The 20,041-nt window shown below is 46.9% G+C and overlaps 2 protein-coding genes across 8 annotated transcripts in view; one reads left to right on the top strand and one right to left on the bottom strand.

The window, feature by feature from the left end:
• Positions 1-46: 46 nt before the first annotated feature.
• Positions 47-4,365, top strand: MSTO1 (misato mitochondrial distribution and morphology regulator 1). Of its 2 annotated transcripts, none has more exons than XM_037370947.1 (13): positions 47-173; positions 472-586; positions 672-726; positions 804-979; positions 1,176-1,314; positions 1,421-1,538; positions 1,627-1,761; positions 1,862-2,014; positions 2,566-2,697; positions 2,849-3,033; positions 3,263-3,364; positions 3,460-3,578; positions 3,838-4,365. In XM_037370947.1, exons 1-13 carry the CDS (start codon positions 99-101, stop codon positions 4,074-4,076), a joined length of 1,743 nt encoding a protein of 580 aa, XP_037226844.1. In that variant the 5' UTR covers positions 47-98; the 3' UTR covers positions 4,077-4,365. The 2 variants fall into 2 exon arrangements, with proteins under 2 accessions (XP_037226844.1, XP_037226845.1); XM_037370948.1 differs by having other exon boundaries at positions 3,266-3,364.
• The window catches only part of LOC119139973 (GON-4-like protein), a 32,034-nt gene continuing 16,055 nt past the window's right edge, over positions 4,063-20,041 (bottom strand). For 3 of the 6 annotated variants that reach the window (XM_037370851.1, XM_037370847.1, XM_037370852.1), the window contains 17 exons: positions 18,796-18,882; positions 18,102-18,273; positions 17,250-17,394; positions 16,896-17,046; positions 16,102-16,218; positions 13,371-15,113; positions 12,547-12,790; positions 11,358-11,539; positions 10,642-10,839; positions 9,959-10,102; positions 9,337-9,480; positions 8,901-9,020; positions 8,502-8,615; positions 7,802-8,009; positions 6,095-6,881; positions 5,529-5,631; positions 4,063-4,934 (listed from right to left, as the gene is read on the bottom strand). In XM_037370851.1, the coding sequence (XP_037226748.1) occupies positions 4,785-4,934; positions 5,529-5,631; positions 6,095-6,881; positions 7,802-8,009; positions 8,502-8,615; positions 8,901-9,020; positions 9,337-9,480; positions 9,959-10,102; positions 10,642-10,839; positions 11,358-11,539; positions 12,547-12,790; positions 13,371-15,113; positions 16,102-16,218; positions 16,896-17,046; positions 17,250-17,394; positions 18,102-18,273; positions 18,796-18,882 (4,809 nt within the window). In that variant the 3' untranslated portion in view covers positions 4,063-4,784. Of the gene's footprint in view, positions 4,935-5,528; positions 5,632-6,094; positions 6,882-7,801; positions 8,010-8,501; positions 8,616-8,900; positions 9,021-9,336; positions 9,481-9,958; positions 10,103-10,641; positions 10,840-11,357; positions 11,540-12,546; positions 12,791-13,370; positions 15,114-16,101; positions 16,219-16,895; positions 17,047-17,249; positions 17,395-18,101; positions 18,274-18,795; positions 18,883-20,041 lie in introns of those variants that run through there. The other 3 variants (XM_037370848.1, XM_037370849.1, XM_037370850.1) reach the window with 3 other exon arrangements.

Here is a 20,041-nt window from a genome sequence, read left to right on the forward strand (position 1 = left end):
GCTGTCGCTGTCTCTGTCGCTGTCGCGGGCGGGGGGCGGGGCGGGGGGCGGTCCCGTGACGCGCTTCCTGCGCGTGGCGGCGGCGGCGGCGCGGGGCGATGCCGGGGGAGGCGGTGACGCTGCAGCTGGGGCAGTACGCGGGCTGCGTGGGCGCCCACTGGTGGGGGCTGCAGGTGCGGGGGGACGCGGGGGCGATCGGGACCAGCACCGGCGGGGAGAGACTGGGGCGGCGGGGAGCGGGGCGGGGGGCGCTGGGGGTCGGGGCCGGGACCGGGAGCGGGGGGTACGGGCGGGGACAGTGACGGGCGCCGGGGCGAGGAGTGGAGAGGGGCCCTGGGCGAGCTGGGAGGGTGGTCGGGGCCGGGGCGGGGAGGGGGAGGGCGGCGCAGCAGGCCTGGGGGGGGGGGGGGGGGGGGCGCCGGGGGCGGGAGAGGCCGGGGCATAGGCCTGACACCCCCCGCGCCCCCGCAGGCCGCCGCGCTGCGCAGCCCCGCTGATGGCGCCGAGCTCCGCGCCGCCGCGCTGCTGCGGGCCGGGGGCGGCCGGGAGGCGGCCACGCCGCGGCTGGTAGCGCTGGAGCTGAAAGGTACCGGGGCCGGGACCAGCACCGGGGGTGGGAGTGGCGGGGGCGGCACCGGGACCGGCCCCGCCGTGACCCGCCCTTCTTGCAGGCGGCGTGGGCGCGCTGCGGCCCGGGGGCGCGGGCCCGGAGGCGCCGGTGGCCTGGTGAGTGCGGGCGGGGGGGCCGGGGGACGCGGGGGGGGCCGGGGGCTGCCGGCAGCTGCCGCCCGTTTGCCTTGCAGGGCTGGGCCGGTGGCCGCCTACCTGGATCGCGCCTCGGCCGGGGGCTCCGCGCCGCGGGACACCGGCAGCCACACGGCGAGGACCAAGCCCCTCGGCCCGGCGCCCCCCCGTGACCCTCTCCCGGTGACCCCGCAGGACGCCGGTGCCTCGGGAAGAGCGAGCGCCGCGGCCCCAGGTGCGGGGGCGCCGGGTTCTGAGCCACGCCGGGACCAGGCAGGGCCGGACGAGGGGCACGGGGGGTGCGGGGCCGCAGGAGGGTGGGTCCCCGAGCCGCGAAGCGCTGAAGCCGCAGGCTGGGACCAGGAGCTGGGTTTGCTTTATTCGGGGGGTGCGCGGAGCTGGAGACCTTCGCTCACCCCATCTCCTTCCAGGCGTGGCTCTGGCCCCTGCGCCCCTCGTCGCCCCCGGGGAGGTTTCCTCGGGCGCCTGCGTGCAGCTCTGGTCTGATTACCTCAACGTGCACTTGCATCCCCGGAGCCTCTACGTCATCCGCCAGTACATGCACGATGGGTGCGTCCAGGAGCTTTGGGCATCGCTTCCAGAAGGATCTTGCCTTTGCCTTCAGGGAAAAATCAGGAGGGGACACAAGCTTTTCCCCCCTTTTTTTTCCCCTTAGGGACTGCGGTTGCCTGGAAGCCTTTGGACAAGGTGAAAGTCTCCTGCAGGATCCCGGCTGCTTGGAGGAGCTGGAAGATCGGTTGCACTTTTATGTTGAAGAGTGCGATTACCTGCAGGTTTGACACGGCCCGAACAGCCGTTTCTCTCAGGAACCTTTCTGCTCAAGATCAATTGACTCTCTGATGCTGCCTTCATATTACACAGGGGTTTCAAGTCCTGTGTGACCTACACAATGGATTCTCTGGAGTCGGTGCCAAGGTGACAGAACTGCTCTGCGATGAATATTCAGGAAAAGGAATCCTGACCTGGGGCTTGACTCCCGTCATGAGTAACATGGGAGTAAGTAAACAACAAGGAAAACCAAGAACCGGTGCCGCTTTTGTGCCCAGTGCAGATTCGACCACGGCTTGGTTGTGTCTTTGACTCCTTTTCCCTCCAGGATGCTCAGAAGAATTTGTACAGACTGATGAACACAGCCCTGGGAATTGTCCGTCTCTCCAGCCACAGCTCGCTCTTCTGCCCCCTGTCACTCAGTGGGAGCCTTGGGATCAAGCCACAACCTCCCGTTGCATTTCCATATATAAACTACAACGTATGTACCACATACAGTGGCTTTACCTGGAGCCACCACATGCCTTGGCTGGCTTTCACCTTTTTCAGATGTACTGCTCCAAGTGTTTTCTGCAGCTGTGTGTTTTTAGCAAGTTTTTTTCATGAGGGTGTTCTGCTAAGCAGAGGTTTTCCTCCCTGCTTTTTTCACCGAGGCTTAACTGCCAACTTCTCATTCCCATGTTTTTTTCATACTTCTAAAAACACTAGCACGTTCCCTTTTTTGCAGCCTTTCCGTTGGTGCGCTGTCTTCGCTTTCGGCACTGAAAAAAATGCTTTACCGCAGCGTTTGTCACGTGTGGAGTACGTAACTCCAGCCCTGTCTGAGCGCTAAGAAGCTGCCAATAGGAGGACTGGCAACAGATCATTTGTTAGCAAACGGTTGACTTGCTTACCCCACACCTGAAAAACCCATTAAACACAACCTGCAGAAACCCCATAGTTTACAACGTGCATCAGTTAAATATACAAAAATCTGTTAAGGAAGATGAATTTAACTTGTCCTGTAAGTCTTCCATTTTTCTCACTCCACAGGCATCGCTGAACTACCACAGCAGCGCTATTTTGGCGGCAGCGCTCGATACCCTCACTGCTCCTTACCGGCTCCATTCCTCTCAGGGCTCTATGATGCACCTTGCCGACACACTGAACTTCTCTGGGAGAAAGGTAATGGCACAGACAACCCTGATCCTTTCGGCTCTCCCTGAACTACTGCTCTGAGCAGGAGCTGGTGTTCTGCTCCACATCCACGCACACGTAACGGGATATGGGGAGCGTGCTCTGGATCGTGACGTGTCACCTCCTCTCCGACTCGTAGGTTGTAGCTGCGTGGGCTTCAGTTCCCTTTCCTGCCCGATGTGGTTACTCGCTCCCCGATACTTTATGTGCCTACCAGCAGGATGTGCCCTGGAAGCTTCTGTCTTCATGTAGGGAGCAAAAGGTCAGCCACTGTTTTGCTCAGTCTGTTGTGCTACGAGGAATCTGCAAAGAAAGTCCCACCAGGTAATCGGCGCTCGAGCTGCATGCTCCCCTTCAGAGCTCTGGCACTCCCAACAGCAGCGGTTTCTTACAAAAGTGAATCGTCATCCTTCTGTTGGGAGTGTCAGCGGAAGGGCCAGGGTGAAGTCTAGCGATACACGACCAGCTTTGCAGCAGAGCAGCTAAAACGCAGCTGACACTGACGTTTTCAGTCAAGTCCCCAGGATAAGCCATGAATTGCTTTTCTCTGCAGCAGCCGTCCAGGAGAGCTGCCCCCTTCACCGCTGCACGCCTGCGGGAGCACCGAGCAGATCCTGCAGTGTTACCTGCATGCAGCGTTCCCCGGGGCATTCAGGTTGGCGACGGGCTTTTTTATACACCAGGGAACGCGGCCTGGAGAATGAAGGCAGAGCGGCGTTCGCATAACTCCACTTGCCTTCTCCCTTACAGCACAGCCCACGTGCTTGAGCAGCCGTGTCATACCCTACCTCCGTACCCCCAGTTTTTTTCTCCGCTTCTGACCAGACAAGGCTTCCTCCTGAACAAACCTCCTGGTTATTCCTCAGCAGGTAAGTACCCCTTAATCTTACTTTGCAAGAGGAAGCAATCACATGAGGGCAGCAGGGTCTAACACAGGTGAAGAGAAGTATTTAAAAAAAAAAAAAAAAAAACGCAAAAACAGTTGAGTGTTTGTAGAGCAAAAATTATGAGGGTTAAGCAACTCTTAAGCTCTGCTGAGTTCAAGTAAAGCAACTGCTTGTAAAGTAGGATAGGGCAGGGCAGCAAAGTTTGATCAATTTATTTACAGAGAGATGTTTTTCCCTGCAGCTGTTGAAAGCATCCCTGTGCTCGCAGCCCTGCAGTCCTCGCCGGTTTTGCACACGCTGCTCTACAGCCTGTACAAGGATGTGCGGAAGCTGAACATGGGGCGATGGGCCAGCTTCTTCTCTGCTGGGGTGGAGCCAGATGACTTCCAGGAGGCCTTAGAGGAGCTAAGAACTCTATCCCAGTGCTATGAAACAGGGTTGGAAGCAGATGAATCTGAAGATGAAGCAGATTCAGACTAACATCTTTATTACTAAAGAGTGGAAGGAGGAGTATCGTTCAAGTCATTTCCAAAATAAAGGGACTGGCTTTAAAGGTGGCCCAACTGCTACTTTCTCTTAGTTTCATAAAAGCCCTGTTGCAAAGGCTGGCTTAAATACTCCAGCTCCTTGCAGTTGTGTTGTAAAGGAAGAAAGCTGCTTTTTGGAGGTTGTTTTTGTATGTTTGGGGTTGTTTTTTAAAACTTTGCAAAGTGAATTTACTCTGCCTGTTAGAGTAAGACCACACAATAAATACAGAATTTGGATTGTACGTGGGAAAGTCACAATCAACACAGGGGGAAAAACTTACAAAAAAACCATGTGTTTGTCCCACATGAAAACAGACATCTTATGATACAGTATTTACATGTTCTTTTCAAAAGCTGGTGGCCCAGTCTTCACTACAGAGCAAGGTCAGTGTCCACAAGCATCAGTTCTGTCAAAGCTCCCCATGCAGGCCCTAGGGGACGTTACCACCCTAACACCATTCTTCATTCCTTTAGCTTGATGCAGATGAAGTGCAGCTTGTCAAAAGTTTAGCAGGAAAGTGAAGGGGAAAAAAACCCAACAGGTGCTATCTTAAGTACCTGGGCAAGCATTTTTCCTTTAGGCACAGCACCTGTCTAGCAGCAAACTGGCAAACAAACTCTCCTTCTGATGCAGTCGGTAGCTTATCAAGCCAGAAAAACCTTAGTCATCAGGTTCTTCCTCAGAAAGCAGAAGATCTTTATCTGACAACTGGTCTGTGTTACTGGTACTAGTTGCATCCTCCTCATCTTCAGAGCTCCCATCACAGGATGTATGAAACAGCCTCATCAGTTCTCTGAACCTGTGGGATACCTGAAGAACAAGGGAAATGCAACATGAGTAGTGACCTAAAAGGTGGTAGGAAATAGAACTTGCCTATTATGAAGTTCAAGGTGTTTTGTGCCTTTACATTTAAAAAAACCCACACAATCACATTTTGTGCGAGATTCAGTCATGAAGGGATAGAGAAAGAGAAGAGCACTGGGTGGTTTCTGTTTTCTTTGGAAGAACAGTTATACTCCCCTGACTTGCAGGGAGAAAAACTGGCAGTTTGGAAAGGTTCTTAGGCAGTGATGTGGAGAAGGTGAAGAGACCAAACCCAGTGGATGCCTTGTACTGAAGCAGGCGGCTGAAGACCCAAGGAGCGGTCACTGAAGCTCCCCTGGTACCAAATGTAAGGCTGGAGTTACCAGTGGTAAATGTACAAAGGACCACGGCAGTCACGATTTTGGGCTCCACCAGAACAGATCAGGGTTGGGTTTGGGTTTGCTTTTTATTTGCAATTGGGATTATTTTCCTCTGATGCAGCATCAAAGTGAAGTCTGGGAAATGAGCACGACAGCAAACCTCCACCCCCTCTGCCCGTTCACTGCAGCAGCTGCAAGCTTCTCCACACCAACCCCTCACCTCACTAGCAGTCTTGTTGCCCAGTTTCTGCGAGATGGCATGGAAGGTTTCCAGATGGGCTCCTTTCTCCTGACAGGTGGTGAGGATGACTCTGTCAGCCTCCCTGCAAAACGGTACAGTAGCTATGAAACTGCTGAAAACAAGTGTTGACGCACTTCAACCACCACAAGCCCGAGAGGCTTGTTCCTGGGTAAGGGTAACGATCACAGAGCAAGCCCTGCAGGCTGCTCCCTTGACTGCTACTACGTGCCAGCAGTCACGAGACACAGTTCTAAGCAGAGCTGCATTTAGCCTCTTTTTAAGCTTTTTGAAGGAGAGAAAAAAATAATTCTTTCCCAGCCTGAAGTACTACAATAATTACAGTGCCACAAACAGACAGAATTTCTCACAGGCCCAGGATGGCAGCTGTCAGGCTGTGGTTAGAGGAAATGAGGCAGGAACATTCAAAGAAAGGGCAGATCACATTAGGAAATGGGAATACAAAATGAAAATAAAAGGATCCTCTTTAATATGAAGACTGAAGCCAAATACTGAATGCATGAAGGATGCAGTTCAGGCAGATGTACCTGGTCCAGAGGACAACCTTCTCCCCCGTCGAGCTGACCTTGCTGTTCTTAGCGCACACAGTTGCTTCTGTGATTCGCTGCTGTTGCTGTTCCTCTTCCTTCTGCCCCAGGGAGGCAGTAACCACTCCGTATTCCAGCTGCTCAGAATGCTGATGCACCTGGAAGCAGTTGTTTGCATTTGACTTTAACCTGTTCTCCAGAAAATTTCCAGTGCAGCCCATATCATCTGTTTCCAACATGCAGTTATCAGGGGACTGAGAGCTGCAGCTCTTACCCAGTGTCGGTTTTCTACCCGGTGTTATCCAACCCTGCTTTGCTTCAGGTTTTCCTTCCAGAGGCAAAGGCGGTCCCTCAAAGTCTTTCATACCTGATTTTGAAGCGTGACCAAAGACAGGGAGCTTATCTGATGAATCAGAATGAAGCCCTTCAGTCTGACACAAACTCCTTCCAGAAGAGGAACTAGGTCCCGTTAAACCTTTCACTGCAGCAGAGCGAGAGGACAGCAGATCTCTGCTCGGCCCAGCAGAAACAGCTGCGTTTCCTGGCTGCTGCTGGCTTAGTCCCTCACCTCCCGCAGTGCAAGGGCAGTCTTTGGTTTCTTGAGGTAGTTTTAGAGTAGGTTTTTGTAGATGTGTCCACCTGGGGCCAGTGGCAGAAGAGTCACTGTCCTGTGCAGCATTCACAACAGCACCGACACCTGCTTCTTGAACCTGACTGTCAGGCAGTGCAGCTTTTTCAGAAGAGGCATGTCTGCTGGAGACGATCTTTCCTTCCAGGTGAGATCCTGCTAAGAAATCCAAACAAGAAGCATTTGCTGTTAGCAAGAAAAACTTCTGGAGACTTCATTCATTTAATTTTTAGGGGATTTTTTTTTAAAAAATACGATTCTAGAGCATAATGCTGTAAATGAGAACAATATTTAGGAGCAGCTTTGTAATTTTATCTGCAGTTTACCCATCCTGTACTTCGAAGACAGTACTCTGCAGTCAATTTTCTTCACCACTGTGGGTTTCTTCACCAGCTGCTCCGTGAAGAAGTGATGAACACACGAAAAAGCTTAAGCACATTGCCCAGAACAAAATTCTCAAGTGAAACAGATGTTGGTGCTCTTGGCACCCTATTTACAAAACCACTATAAACTAGATGTCAGGTTGCATCGCATTTAAACCGCTCCATTTAACCTGTGCGGCGCCTCCAACAGTAGCATTAACTGAGAGATTGTTACTGAAGGAAGGAAGAGATCTCTCAGGTTGTTTATCCGGTAATAATTATATTTCCTTTTGTCTGTACCAGACTGAAGGAAAAACAAGTAGCATGAAGGAGATCATTTAAAGGAAGATTTGAGAGATGGTGATTTTGAATTGTAGTGCTAAAATGAAAACTGGAATAAAAAAACCCAGTATCATGGACTGGTAGTACTGGGAATCAGACTAGTATGTTAGCAAGAGAAGCTTAAATGGACTGATCATCTGAAAAGGGGAGAATATATCGCTAGTCAAGAAAGCTTTTTTTGAAGGGAATCCTCTGGATATATGTGTGTTTACAGCATCCAGAGTGGATGAACACAAGGGGGAAAATGAAAAGAATAGTATTAGAAGTTCTCATTATCTCAATGAGTTTGCATTGGGAAGTCCTATACCTATTTTCATTTGTGTGAACCAGTTTGGAGATGAACGACCTACCTGCCCGCACACGACTTTCACATACCTGAGGCCAGAGAGTCCACTTTCCTAGACATGGGTTTTGTTTTGCTCTGGAAATCCTCTCCCTCATTTCTGTTCTCCAGGCTTTCTTCTGCAGGTTCCTTAGACATTCCAGAATCCTTCCCTTCAGGCTGAGGACTTGATTCTTGCTGAACAAGGCTTGCAGTCAGCTCTGGAGAATCTTTATTTTTATAAAATTTGTTTTCACACACCTGCAAATCAATGTATAGGCATATAGTTACAGGTGTGGTGTACCAGCCCAAACCTAACATCTCGGCCTTTGCTTCCCAAGCGTTCCTTGGCCCTAACAAAGGCTTCAGTTTGGCAATATGTTTGCATTTAAGAAAGCTGAATCTTTTATATTCTTATGAACAGGCACAGTTCTTTTCACATAGTGGCCACGCAAGCATCTTCCACTTAAAAAAAGCCTAGTCTTAAACTCAAAAGAACATAAAACACACTATTATTTAGCACAGCAAGGAGGGGCAGCAGGAAGTGAGCACGAGATAGAGAGGGGAAGGCCAGGTAGTGTGGTCAGGGCTCCAAATTGGGAGACACCACTGGTCACCTTTTGATTTAACTTGCTTCCTCAGCACATTATTTCGGAGACATGAGACCCAAGGCTGGGCAGATCATCACAACGTGGGGACCCTCAGCGGGACTCCTTTCACTCACCACTCCAGTGACTTGGCCTATCAACTAACCTTACTACTACAATGGCTGCAGGTCCTCCTTTTGCTTTTCTTTAGCTTGAGATCGCTACTCCCTTCATGGCAGGAACATGAACATTCCTTCATCCCATCTACCCACTCGACCTCCTGGAAACAGACATACTGCAGCTGACAAACGTGCATGTACACAAAGACAACAGTCAGGGGAATGTTTACCCCAGAGGGAGCCAGGAAGGGCTGAGTGGCGCTCTGCGTACACCCGGAGAAGTAAAGCAATTATGCTGCTGGCAAGAAAAGCACAATGGAAACATTTCAATCCCCTTTCTTCAAATCCTTCTGTTGTCATGCCTCTTGATAAGACACATTTACCCTCACGGGCATGCATTTGTTCAGAGTCCAGACATGTGGACTAATGAGATACCTCAGGCCCACCTTGTCATTGTTCTGGCCTCCGATCTCCTTCCGCTTCTTATTTTTCGAGGCTGCATGCATCTTGGGGGGTTCATCCTCCTCTTCTACATCTGGCAAAGACACCTCTTCAAACCCATCGAACTACAAAAAAAGGAAACACACAAAACCTGCTCTTATCATGACAGCTCTTCAGCAGACCAGACTTTGTTTTCCCCATGAATTTCTGAATACTGAGCATAGTTCCAGGACAAGACAAGTTCAATTATGTTAGAAGAGACATAAATGCTGTAAAAAAAAAATAAAAATCTGAAAACTCTGCTTCAGTCCACCAACAGTTATCTAACTGTGCTGCTTCCCTCTCTCTGGAAATGCAGCCTCAATCAGAGTTCTTCAAGTTCCAACATGTCTAGTATTTCTGCTTTTATCTTTCCTGGTCTTGGGGAAAAGATTGCTCCACCTCATACTCCTTCTCTTCTGTCCAGTTGATCTCCTCAAAGTCTCCCATGCGACTGGCTGAGGGACGCAAGTGATCAAAGAAAATGGAGAACTCATCCTGCAAGTGGTCATGTCCTTTCAACAGCTGCCACATTTGGGTCTTCAGCTGAAAGAGAGAAATCCAGAGAAAATGAGTGTTTCATTCCATGTTGTCACGTTCTTCTCAGAAGGATTTCTGAAAGCAAGTGGAACATCAAGGCTTATCAAACCTCCAATATGGAAGTTTATGCTTGCATTGGTACTATTTCATGAGTATTTTGAGATCATTCCACATCCAGCTATCAAATTACCATGGAAATATCCCTCCAAAGTTCTAGGCAGGCTCTGTGAGAGGCACTAAGGTAAAATTTCACCTGCAAGACGGTAAAAGCAAGGTGGAGGTAGGAGAGAGGAGGCACACAGGTCAGTTAAATGTAAAGCCTCTTGAAGAGACAGCTTCGATTTTCTACCATGCCCCACAGAGGGACATAGCACACCTGATAAACTCCTGGGTCTCAGAGCAGCCCGTGGGAACAGTGAAGCAGGCCAGCTAATTGCATTCCCAGGGTTTTTGCGGGAAAGGAGATACCTGAATGCCCAATTACCTCTGCAATCTCCTGGGGAAGGCAGTCTGCACAGCTCTGCAGAACTTTGATGATCTTTTGATGGTGGGCAGGATTTTCAGCAAAACAAATCTCCAGCTGCCTGAGGAACTTCCGGCTTTTTTCAAATGCTTGCTGCTCTTCAAACTGACCAAAAGAAAAAGATTCACCCCTCACATTCAAGAACATATTTCCAAGCATCTCTAGCTGGCTTCAGCAAACTATAAAATGCCTGTCTTGCTTTTTGTTTTCCATTTGTATTGATGCCCGCTGCAAAACTGGGAAGAGGCTGACGAAGAGAAATAAGACTTTGTACAATCAATACTTAAGTGAGCTATAGAGTTTTGCTTGAACCACTTGCACATAAGGTAAGAGAATCCAGAAAGAAAGTAACAGGTGAAAACCTCTGTCTCACAAAGTGGAAGGCTGATCTGAGAGAGACTTGCAGTACCTGCACACCGTCTCTGCAGTCAGGTTCTATGACCTAACTGGGAAAGGCCAGTCCTCCACAGTAACACTTCGTACGAGACTTAAAACAAACACTTTTCAATTCTGATTAATAAAACAGCAAGGTAAGCAAATGATTTACCAGCTGTTTACCTTCCTTGCCCTAGAAAGAATTCCTTATTCTTTCACTCCCACACAAGCCTGCTTAAAATTTGCTCTCCTTCTCTAATTCTACCTACCAATCCACACTCCAAAGCTTGTTCTGGTAAGAGAAAGGCAGCAAAATCTGTGAGCAACTGTGGCCAGTCATGCAATAGTTTCTGTAAAGTGGAATAGAGATCCACAGCTGTTCGCTTGTCCGTGCTGATCTCAAACTCATAGATAACGCGAAGAAAGTCTTCGTACTTCCCAGGAACATGCTGCAAGGCTTCACGCACCTGGAAAGAGCAAGACACTTTCACACGACTACATAACATCCAGGAAGAAAGCAAGTTAATTTAGTAATCTTTGATCTCTTGCTACTCAGAATTTACACAGTGCTTCCAGTTTTGTTGAGCCAACCAAGTCTCCTCCTTTAAGATATATTTGAACTGCTCACAAGAGAGAGTGGAACAAAATCCAAGACTGAAATTCTGAAATTAGGAGGCCAGTGTTGTGGACTGACTGCAGCCAGCAGCTAAGCGCCCCCACGGCCACACATTCCCTGCCTCCCCAGAACAGGACAGGGGAGGGAAGAGGAAAAGCAAAAGCAAGAAAACTCATAGGTCAAGATAAAGACAGCTTAGCAAGTCAAGAACCGCCATTTGGGGTGCTAGGAAGAATGATAACTCGATCCTGACCAGATCCAGCACACCCAGTTAGAACTGGCAGTTATGCGGCTCAGGCATGAACAGAGTTAAGAGGACTCAAAGTATCCGATGTTCCTGCTTCTGGGTTACAAGCCAATCTGGCTTACCCTGGTTAGATAGGCTTGTGCAAATGCCAGATCTTTCTGTTCCCGCAGGGGATCTCTCTCTAGGATGTCTTCATCATACAAGAGGAGCAGTTTAGATGTATCTTTGCTAGCACGAGCCCGTCCCCTCTTATTCCTGGTTCTGTGGGAGCTCCTGCTCTTCCCAGGGGCTTTCATGTTTTCTCCTGTGAAGAAACACAAAGCAAGTTGTACAGGTGCTTTTCATACATTCCCTGGGCTGGCAGACAACTACTCTTCTAGACCGATATTGCAACAGAAAAGCAAGTTTTCAGAGCTAGTGATGAGTTAGCTGCTTACGCTCTCCTGTAATAATAAAATAAAAAAAAAAAAAAAAGCGTGTGAGCAATCTGCTTCTCGTGAGTCAGGCTGGCTAACGTATTTTAAATTGGCTGTTTATAGCATCTGATGGGAAAAATCTCTGGATACAGCAACAAACCCATTCTGTTTCTCAGCTAACAATCTACTAAGAACTAATAGATACGTCTACTGCATACCAGGGGCAAAGAAGTCGCGGTGGGTGAACAGAGATACAGTATAAGCATGAGAGCTGGCTGTTAACACTTGCAAATTATTCTTTTAGCTTATTATTTACACAAAGAGAGTTAACATCATAGATAAGTAACTGGTGTCATGTAATATGGAATGTAATAGTGTACCAAGAGTTGCTACATCAAGATTTTTATGTCTTTAGGTTAGGAATCTGTTGGTCTAACGGGCTGAGGTCCACCTCCTCAAGGTGCACTGCTCAAGTTCATCTACTTGCTAGATCCTGTTAAGGTATTATTTTGTTTCATTTATTTTTCCCCCAACATGACCTTGTAACACAAAATTCAATTTGGCAAAAATTTGACTATTTAATATTGTTCTTATATAGGTGTTGAGGATTAACTGACACAAACCACAAATGTTAGACCTGCAAATTTTCGAAGCATAAATGCATTACGATGGACTAAAGACACTCTCTTCACATGCACAAGGGCCTCTGGTAAGAACTGTTTTTACAGAATTGTGACTGTGTTGCAAAATTTGACTTCCAGAGGGACAGCTTAGTGATGCTCAGATACGCTAAGTGAAATTAAACCCAGATAGTTTTCCCCATTGTTCTGCTTCTAACGCAGAGAGCAGCTCTATTTCCCCTTGCCTTCTATCGAAAGAAACGCACGGAACTTACCTGCTGGGATTCTGTGGGCTTCCACCTGCGGGGCAGTCTTTGTCAACGTGAAGGCAGATTTAGGTTCCTCTGATATATCTCCACATATTTCATCATCTTTCTGTGAACTCTCTATTCCTTCCCCTTCCTCCTCCTCCTCTTCCTCAGGCTCAGAGTTGTCTTCCTGGGAATTCTCTTCTTCAGAATCTCCTTCTTGGCTTAAACGTCTCTCTGTTGCAAGCCAAGTAAGTTTTTCCATTGTCTCCTTAGAAAGCAACAACAAAAAAAGTCACATTGTTTTCATCTAGTGTTTGTTTTCATGTCATTCAGTAACTAGCTCGCTCCATTGTAATTCTAACAGCCAATTTCACAGACTGACATCTGACCAACTAGAGGATTCCACTGAAGGGACAGAATTCAGTAATAACCAGAACAGCCTATTTTTGTATCACACACAAAATTAAATTTCAGAATCTGCCACTTACAAAAGCCTTAAGTTAGACGGAACTCCTTAATGATCATCAGGCTTAGAGCAACTGTGACCTGGAAAATAATTTTCCCTTTAAGTACTTCTTATTATAGGACAGCCTCCGTTGAGGAAGTCCTTACAACTGAGCAGAATTTAGAACTGTGTATTTGCATGATATTCCCTTAGCTTGGCCTTAAAAAATCTTCCCAGAAAAAACGGTGTCCAATTTCTCTGCAAAACAGCACAATACTGTGCTACTGTATAGTTAACAGTCCAGCTTTTCAACTGGATCCAAAATGCGATTTGCCCTGACTCCACTAGGGTGTTTCAGACATTTGGCATTAGCAAGATTTTTTAAAGTTTTGTTTGCTTTTACCTGAAGTTCTGGCACTGAAAGAATAGATTCTTCTGAGGCTGATGACATTTCTTCATCCTCATCTTGTGTAAAATCATCAAAATCATCTTCTTCCTCTTCTTCTTGTCCTTCTCTTTCTCCTGCAGCTTCAGGGCCAGCTGGTGTCCCAACAGACTGGCCATCAATACTGGACGAATCCTCTGGTCTTCCTAGCGGACTACTAAATTCAGCCTCAACATCTGCTGCGTAAGAAAGATTCTTTGGAGACTCACTGCTTACTTGTGGTCCAGCAACAACACCTGCATCCATCTGCTGTTCACCATGGGGAGTCGACTGCAAAGCCCGTCGTTCTTCTTCTCCCTTCTCCTCACACAAAGCGTGCTGCTCCTTCTTAATTTCTTTCAGGTCATCTGAACATGAACATTCAGCCTCCATGTTCAGCTCCTGACCAAGATCCAGCATGAATTCCTCCTTCACTTCAGCGCATAAGAGATCCCTCTTCTGTACTGGATTCACTTCCTTGGTAGCATCATTGGACTCTTCGGGCTCGATTTTCACCGTTTCATCTGGATCTTCTAAATGAGGCAAAAGGTCCACAGACAAGGGCTCTGAGACATTCTCGTCTCCTTCCACCACTGTCCAGCTACAGCAGTCGCTCTTATTTACCTCTTCCTGACTGCTGTTATTTGAAGTGGAAGGATTTGTACCACACTCCTCCTTGGGGGAGACAGCGGAGCATGAAACGTACAGCTCCGGGGGCTCTGCCTTGGGCTCCACCGTGGGATAGGTACTTTTGTTCTTTCCAGCCAGGCAGGCAGGAACCAGATTCAGCTGTTCTTCGTTTTCACCAACAGATGATGCAGAAAGACCAACAGGGTTAGGAGAGACAATCAACGAAGGGATTGAAGAAGTCACTAGAGGCTGATTTAATGGACATGGGAAAGTGGATGGATTTACCAATAAGGTTGTAACTGGAATAGCCTGAGTGCCTCTACCAACTGTTGTATTTATGGGCTGAATCATATTGCAACCGTTGCCTATATTAACCACTTTCACGGTGGTAGCGGGTACAGTAAGGATCACAGGAGATGGCTGAATCAAAGCCGAAGCCTTTATCAGTGGGGCAGATTTTGTCCCTTTTTTCTTTTGGTATCCCTTACGAACACAAGGTTTGCGTATTTTTGCTCCGGCCAAAGCTGGCAACATCACTTTTGGCTGAAAAGTTACTGGATTTGAGGACACTAGAGCTGGTGGTACCGCAGCTGAGAAAGCTTGTCTGGAGTCTGAATGTGAAGTGGAGAGCACATTCTGGAATTCCAAGCCATCCCCGCTTCCTACCACTGCTGGAACATTTAAAGGCTGCACTCCCGGCACAGTCTGCATAACCGTAGCCGGCTGGATCAGCCGAGGAATCTGAACCATAACTTTGCTGGGAGGAGCTTCTGACTGGGACAACTTCACAGTTTTCTGGATGTTAATAGCGTTGGAACTGGGCTGCAGGCAAGGACTCGGTCGAATGAGAACAGGCTTCAAAGCTGAAGACCTCTGCCTCCTCCATGCTCTCCTAGAGAATCGATTGGCAAGAGGCTTTAGGGTCAGTACTAGTCCCTTTGGCATGAGTAGAGGGTATTTTTCATCACGTTCTGTGTCTGCAGTGTCCTTTCCTGTCCCCAAAAAGACAGATTCTGCATCAGGTGAACCTGGCATCTCCCTGGCATCTTCCGCTAATTGCTTCAGTTCCCTCTGAATGGAGGGCAAGCTTGCCTACAGGGAACAAGAGTTTATTAGTCCAGTCCATAGGCTATTTCTCTATTACAGCCTCCAAACAGCACCACAGAACGCGACAGACACCATCTTGCTTCTAAAAGTGAAGTATTTACTTTCTACTGCTGTATATTAATTTATATTTGCCGTATATTACTTCATATTCATGAGTTTACTCCAAAGCCTTCAAAAGAATCTGAGAGCCAGAAAGACACAACAGAACCGAATTGCTTTGTAAAGGTTCCCTTAATAAATACAAGATTTCGTGGGAAGGAAGCTTCACTGTAACAGTGAAATACAACGGGCAATTAGAGAACTGGATTTCATGGCATCTGGCTCCAATTCTTTCCTCAGATACAGTCCTAGACTGACTCGCAGGCATGGTCACTATACCTGCAACTTAAAAACCCCCACCCCAAACCCCCAGATTCCTTCTCTTCTCTTAGAGGGTGAGGTTTTTAAGGGGGAAGAACACACCCTCTTCTCATGGCTGTAATACAGTGACTGACTGGTAAAGATGGCAACACTGCTAACCGTAAGGCAAGGGTCAGACTACGTTGATTAACAAATTCACAAAGCCAAATAAAACCAACACATCAAACCAGAAACGTTAGAAATACACCCATGTAGCAAAACGAGGATGTGAGACCAAATGCTGGATGTCCCTGGTAAGTTCAATCACGTACTGCAGCTGGGCAGACAAGCACCAAGAGCAGTGTGTAATGCTTGTAATGCTTGCACTTGCCAAGTGCTGCTGGCTTTGCTATGTTTACTAGCTAGACTTGGGGTAACACAGGCTCCCATGCAATATGATCAGACTACCTTTTGACATCAGAGCTGCAGGCTTATCAAACAACTCACTGTGGACCTAGAGGCTGCAAAGAAAAAGAAAGAAACCAAAACCCAAACAAAGAAACCTGAAAGAAAACCAACCAACAAGAAACCAGCAACCACCACCCTGTGCTGGATGAGTAATAGCAGAAAGTACCTTTAGCCAAAAAGGCAGGCGATGTTCTTCTCTCTCCACAGGTGGCTTCCACTCATTAGGTTGGATTTCCTCACAGCACTTGAACAGAATGGGCAGCTGTTTTGTCTTTTTGTAGTACTGTGTGGAGAGAACACAAGACAAGATGACTGTGGTCAGATCACCTGTCCAGTAACTGCTGGGATGCAGGATAAGGAATGTGCTCTGTAAAAGTGTTCATGTCAATAAAGCGACTCTCATCACTACTATTTTAATAAGGTACTACCCACAGAAACATTAAAAAAAAAAAAAAAAGGCTGAACAAGAGCTCACTGCCATCTTGGTTTCTCTCAAAAGCAAGCACGAAGTTATAGCAGATGTGCAGGCGTACTTGCTTTAAGTGTTTCTGGTTCTTACTCTTTCTTCAGCAGTGGCCATTAGCTTATGTGATGGGGTATTTGGCCAGCTGGACCTTCACCCTGACTGCAGACAGCACTTTTGTTTAAGCTTCGCTACTTGAAGTTTATTTGTATGAGTTTGTCAGGATTACTGAAGCCACAGTTGTACTAGGACTGCCTGCAAGTGCTGGGCTCTAAAGAGTCAAAATAGTAACATAAGTACTCACAAAGTACAGAGGACAAGGTCTTTTTGAAGAAATTCTCATTGCTAAGGATGACAGACATTTTATTTTAAGAAAGTGTCAGCACACACACAAAAAGGTCCTTGGAACAAACAGCACATCTCCTCTTGTGCAACAAACGCCAACCAGACACACAAATATGAAGAACACCAAACCATAATCTGAACGCGTCACTTACTCTGATGATATTATCAGGGGCTCGATTCATATTGAGATTCTTGATTCGTACTGTAAGCTGGTGGGCAGTTTTTGTTGGCAAGAGATACTTGCTGATCAAAGGCTTTGGAAACTCTGTCCCTTCAAAATGTTTCAGACCTAAAGCTAATAAACTGAAGAATGAAGAAACAAGGAGACGGGGGGGGTGGGGCGGGGTGGGGGGGGAAGACAGTAAGTCCTTTAGACAGTACAGCAGATTGCTATTTGGATGTGCTGTTGCACAATACACAGACATCCCAGAATCTGCGTCCTAGAAATTCTCCTTAACAAAGGAGTCTTGTTTATATGCATTTTATTCAATAATTCTAACACCTACTTGTCCTCTGCCTTGGTGAAGATAATCTTGTCCCGGGGAGGGTTTGCTTTCAAGGCACATATTGGCAGTAACTCTGGATACATAAAGACTCTCCTTGTTGCCAAAATCCATGCTACTTGCTTTGGCAAACATGGAAATTCATTGGCTGTGAAAAGAATTAACAGATATGAAAATGAACAAACAATGTTTTTTCACAACCAACTTCTCAAAAGCACTGTTTCTTTTACTCTCTTCACTGCATCAAGAGAGAGATTTTCTCCCTGGTTTTTAGAATTTGCGTATTTCCTGTGTTTTGCCCATTAAGTTTATATCAGCAAAAGGTACAATTACGTGCCCCTTCCATCTTTTCTTTTGCTCTGTATGAGAAAGCACCTGTAAAAAGCTCTGTTTATTTCAAGGTTCTGCCATCCTCTAGGTAGCAGAAAAATCACAAACCAAACTATTTGGAAGACACAGGTTGGAGCTTTTTTTTTTTTCACTAGCATACTCCAACAGAAGGAAAATTTCCTTGATGTGTGTTAACCAACACACCTGGCACAATTATTTCCAGTTTCATAGTTTCTTGATGGACTTCTGCAGCTCAAAACATCATCTGCAGAACAATAAATGGCAGGATTATGATGCCAAAAGTCAACAGCTGATGTAACATGCTTCACTGTCTTGCAAGTTGAAGAAGCAAAAAGGGAGTCAATAAAGTGGATGGGTTTATCTAAAAATGTCACAAAATTAACAAAAAAATAAAAAGTATCGTTCTGAACAGCAGTCTGAACCATATTTCATCTGGAGGGTGCAGAGCATGAAATAATTCTTGCTGCAAATGCTTCCCTGCCTCTTGTCCCTTCAAACACATACCACTCTTCTTTACAGCTTTGCGAGGGCTCCAGTCAACTTGGACTTGGGCATGAAAATCTTCAATGAGCTGCAGCGCTCCCTTCAAGTTACATGGCTGGAACATTGTCTGAAACTTAGGATTGAACGACAGACGAAGGATTGTAGAGCTTCGAGCAAAGTTACCAAGCTCACTCTGCAAAGTCGAACACAGAAAAAGATAAAAGAACGTGCCTTCAAATGGAAGGTAAAGAACAAATACATGCAACGCAATAATGCAAAAAATAAAAGCTGGTGAAGTGACAGCCATAAAAAAAAGTAGAGTGTTACAGATCTTATTTTTGAGCATTACAAATCTAGGAACAGAGGAATTTTATTTTTTTTTTTTATTCCCCAACTTCCCAGAAACTTTCAAGGTCACAGAATATTCACTAATTGCAGAAGTTGTGGTTTTTTGAGCTTTGTTTTCAGTATTTCCAAGAAAATAATAAATAAAAAAATACAAAGACATGCCAATTCAAAGCACTGTTAGTCAGCACAATGTGAATTATTTGTCTAAATATTGAGCATGTTCATAGTAGGCTAACAACATCAATCCCTTACTGAGTGGTAGTCTGTCTCAATTTCATGGGACCAATTAAATAAATTAAGTTCTCTAAATATCTCAGTGACCAGCAATCACTAAAATTAATGCAGCTCAATTTTAGAATAGCCTTACCAAAAACATCCTGGTAGTACCAGCCTCTGAACTTAAAGCAGGGTTGGAGCTTGCGAGAAGATGGATTTGAGTCAGAAGCTGAACATGCTGGAAGAATAAAACCAGACAAATTATTATTTTCAGTGTTATCAGATATCCAAGAACCTGGAAAGCATAAGTATAGAGGCACAAGAAGTATCTCGCGAGCACCCAAAAAATCACATCCTGACTTCAAAAAACCTTTTAAGCAACAGAAAACTGAGGGGAAACTTTAATATCCACTGGCAAGAAGTTTATGACACAGATTTTGAATACGCCGTCTGTTTAAGTCTTAGGGCAGATCCCTTTTGTGCCAAGTCTCATACCATAACAATCAATACACAAAGGATGTTTTTTTCTAATTAAATACTAAAGTTTTTCTTCAGAAACAATGCCTTCAGCTATCAGAACTCCCCATTATGCACACAAACACCGTACATCTTGCTTTGCAGCTCAAAAATTAACAAGGTCACTTAAATCTACCTGTACAATGCAAGATCCGTTCTTTAGCTCATATCTGAGAGGTCTGTGCTCTTTCCTTGCTGCCACAGACCAAGACATGCCACTCACGAAGTACGCAGGATATCAAAACAACTACTCAGCAAACCCTGTATCAAGTTCACACAAAACTTTGTCCTCCCCGATTCAGTTGACAGTAAGTTTGAAGTTTTGCGAAGTCCTCTTCAACTTTCTACGGACACGGAAAAAAATTCTCGAAGTACAGCTTCTCATCGACGCTGCTGATAGCTTTTAAAATGTTCAGACTGTATTTCTACACAGTTTTGCGTGGTGGGAGGAGAAGAAAAAAAATCCAAACTACATCAAGAGTAATATTAGAATCATATAATGGTGTGGGTCGAGAGGGACCTTAAAGATCATCTAGTTCCAAGCCCCTGCCACGGGCAGGGGGACACCCATCCCACCAGCCCGGGGCGCTCCCAGCCCCATCCAGCCTGGCCTTGCGCATGTCCAGGGCTCTGGGCAGCCTGTGCCAGCGCCTCGCCGCCCCCACAGGGGAGAATTTCTTCCAAACATCTAATCTCCACCTCCCCTCTTCCAGCTTAAAGCCATTCCCCCTTGTCCTATCGCTACAGGCCCTGCTAAAAGCCCCTCTCCAGCTTTGTCAGCCCCCTCGGGCACTGGGAGCTGCTCCACAGTCTCCCCGGAGCCGTCTCTTCTCCAGGCTGAGCAACCCCAGCCCGCCCCCACAGCAGAAGGGCTCCAGCCC

Source organism: Falco rusticolus, chromosome 19 (assembly GCF_015220075.1).
Source record: "Falco rusticolus isolate bFalRus1 chromosome 19, bFalRus1.pri, whole genome shotgun sequence".
NCBI lineage: Eukaryota > Metazoa > Chordata > Aves > Falconiformes > Falconidae > Falco > Falco rusticolus.

What these genes read in the sequence shown, in the direction of transcription:
- MSTO1 (XM_037370947.1), top strand. Translation starts at nt 99, where the DNA reads ATGCCGGGGGAGGCGGTGACGCTGCAGCTGGGGCAGTACGCGGGCTGC. An exon ending in AGCGAGCGCCGCGGCCCCAG is followed by an intron (nt 980 to 1,175) that starts GTGCGGGGGCGC and finishes ATCTCCTTCCAG; the next exon opens with GCGTGGCTCTGGCCCCTGCG. An exon ending in GCGTTCCCCGGGGCATTCAG is followed by an intron (nt 3,365 to 3,459) that starts GTTGGCGACGGG and finishes TCTCCCTTACAG; the next exon opens with CACAGCCCACGTGCTTGAGC.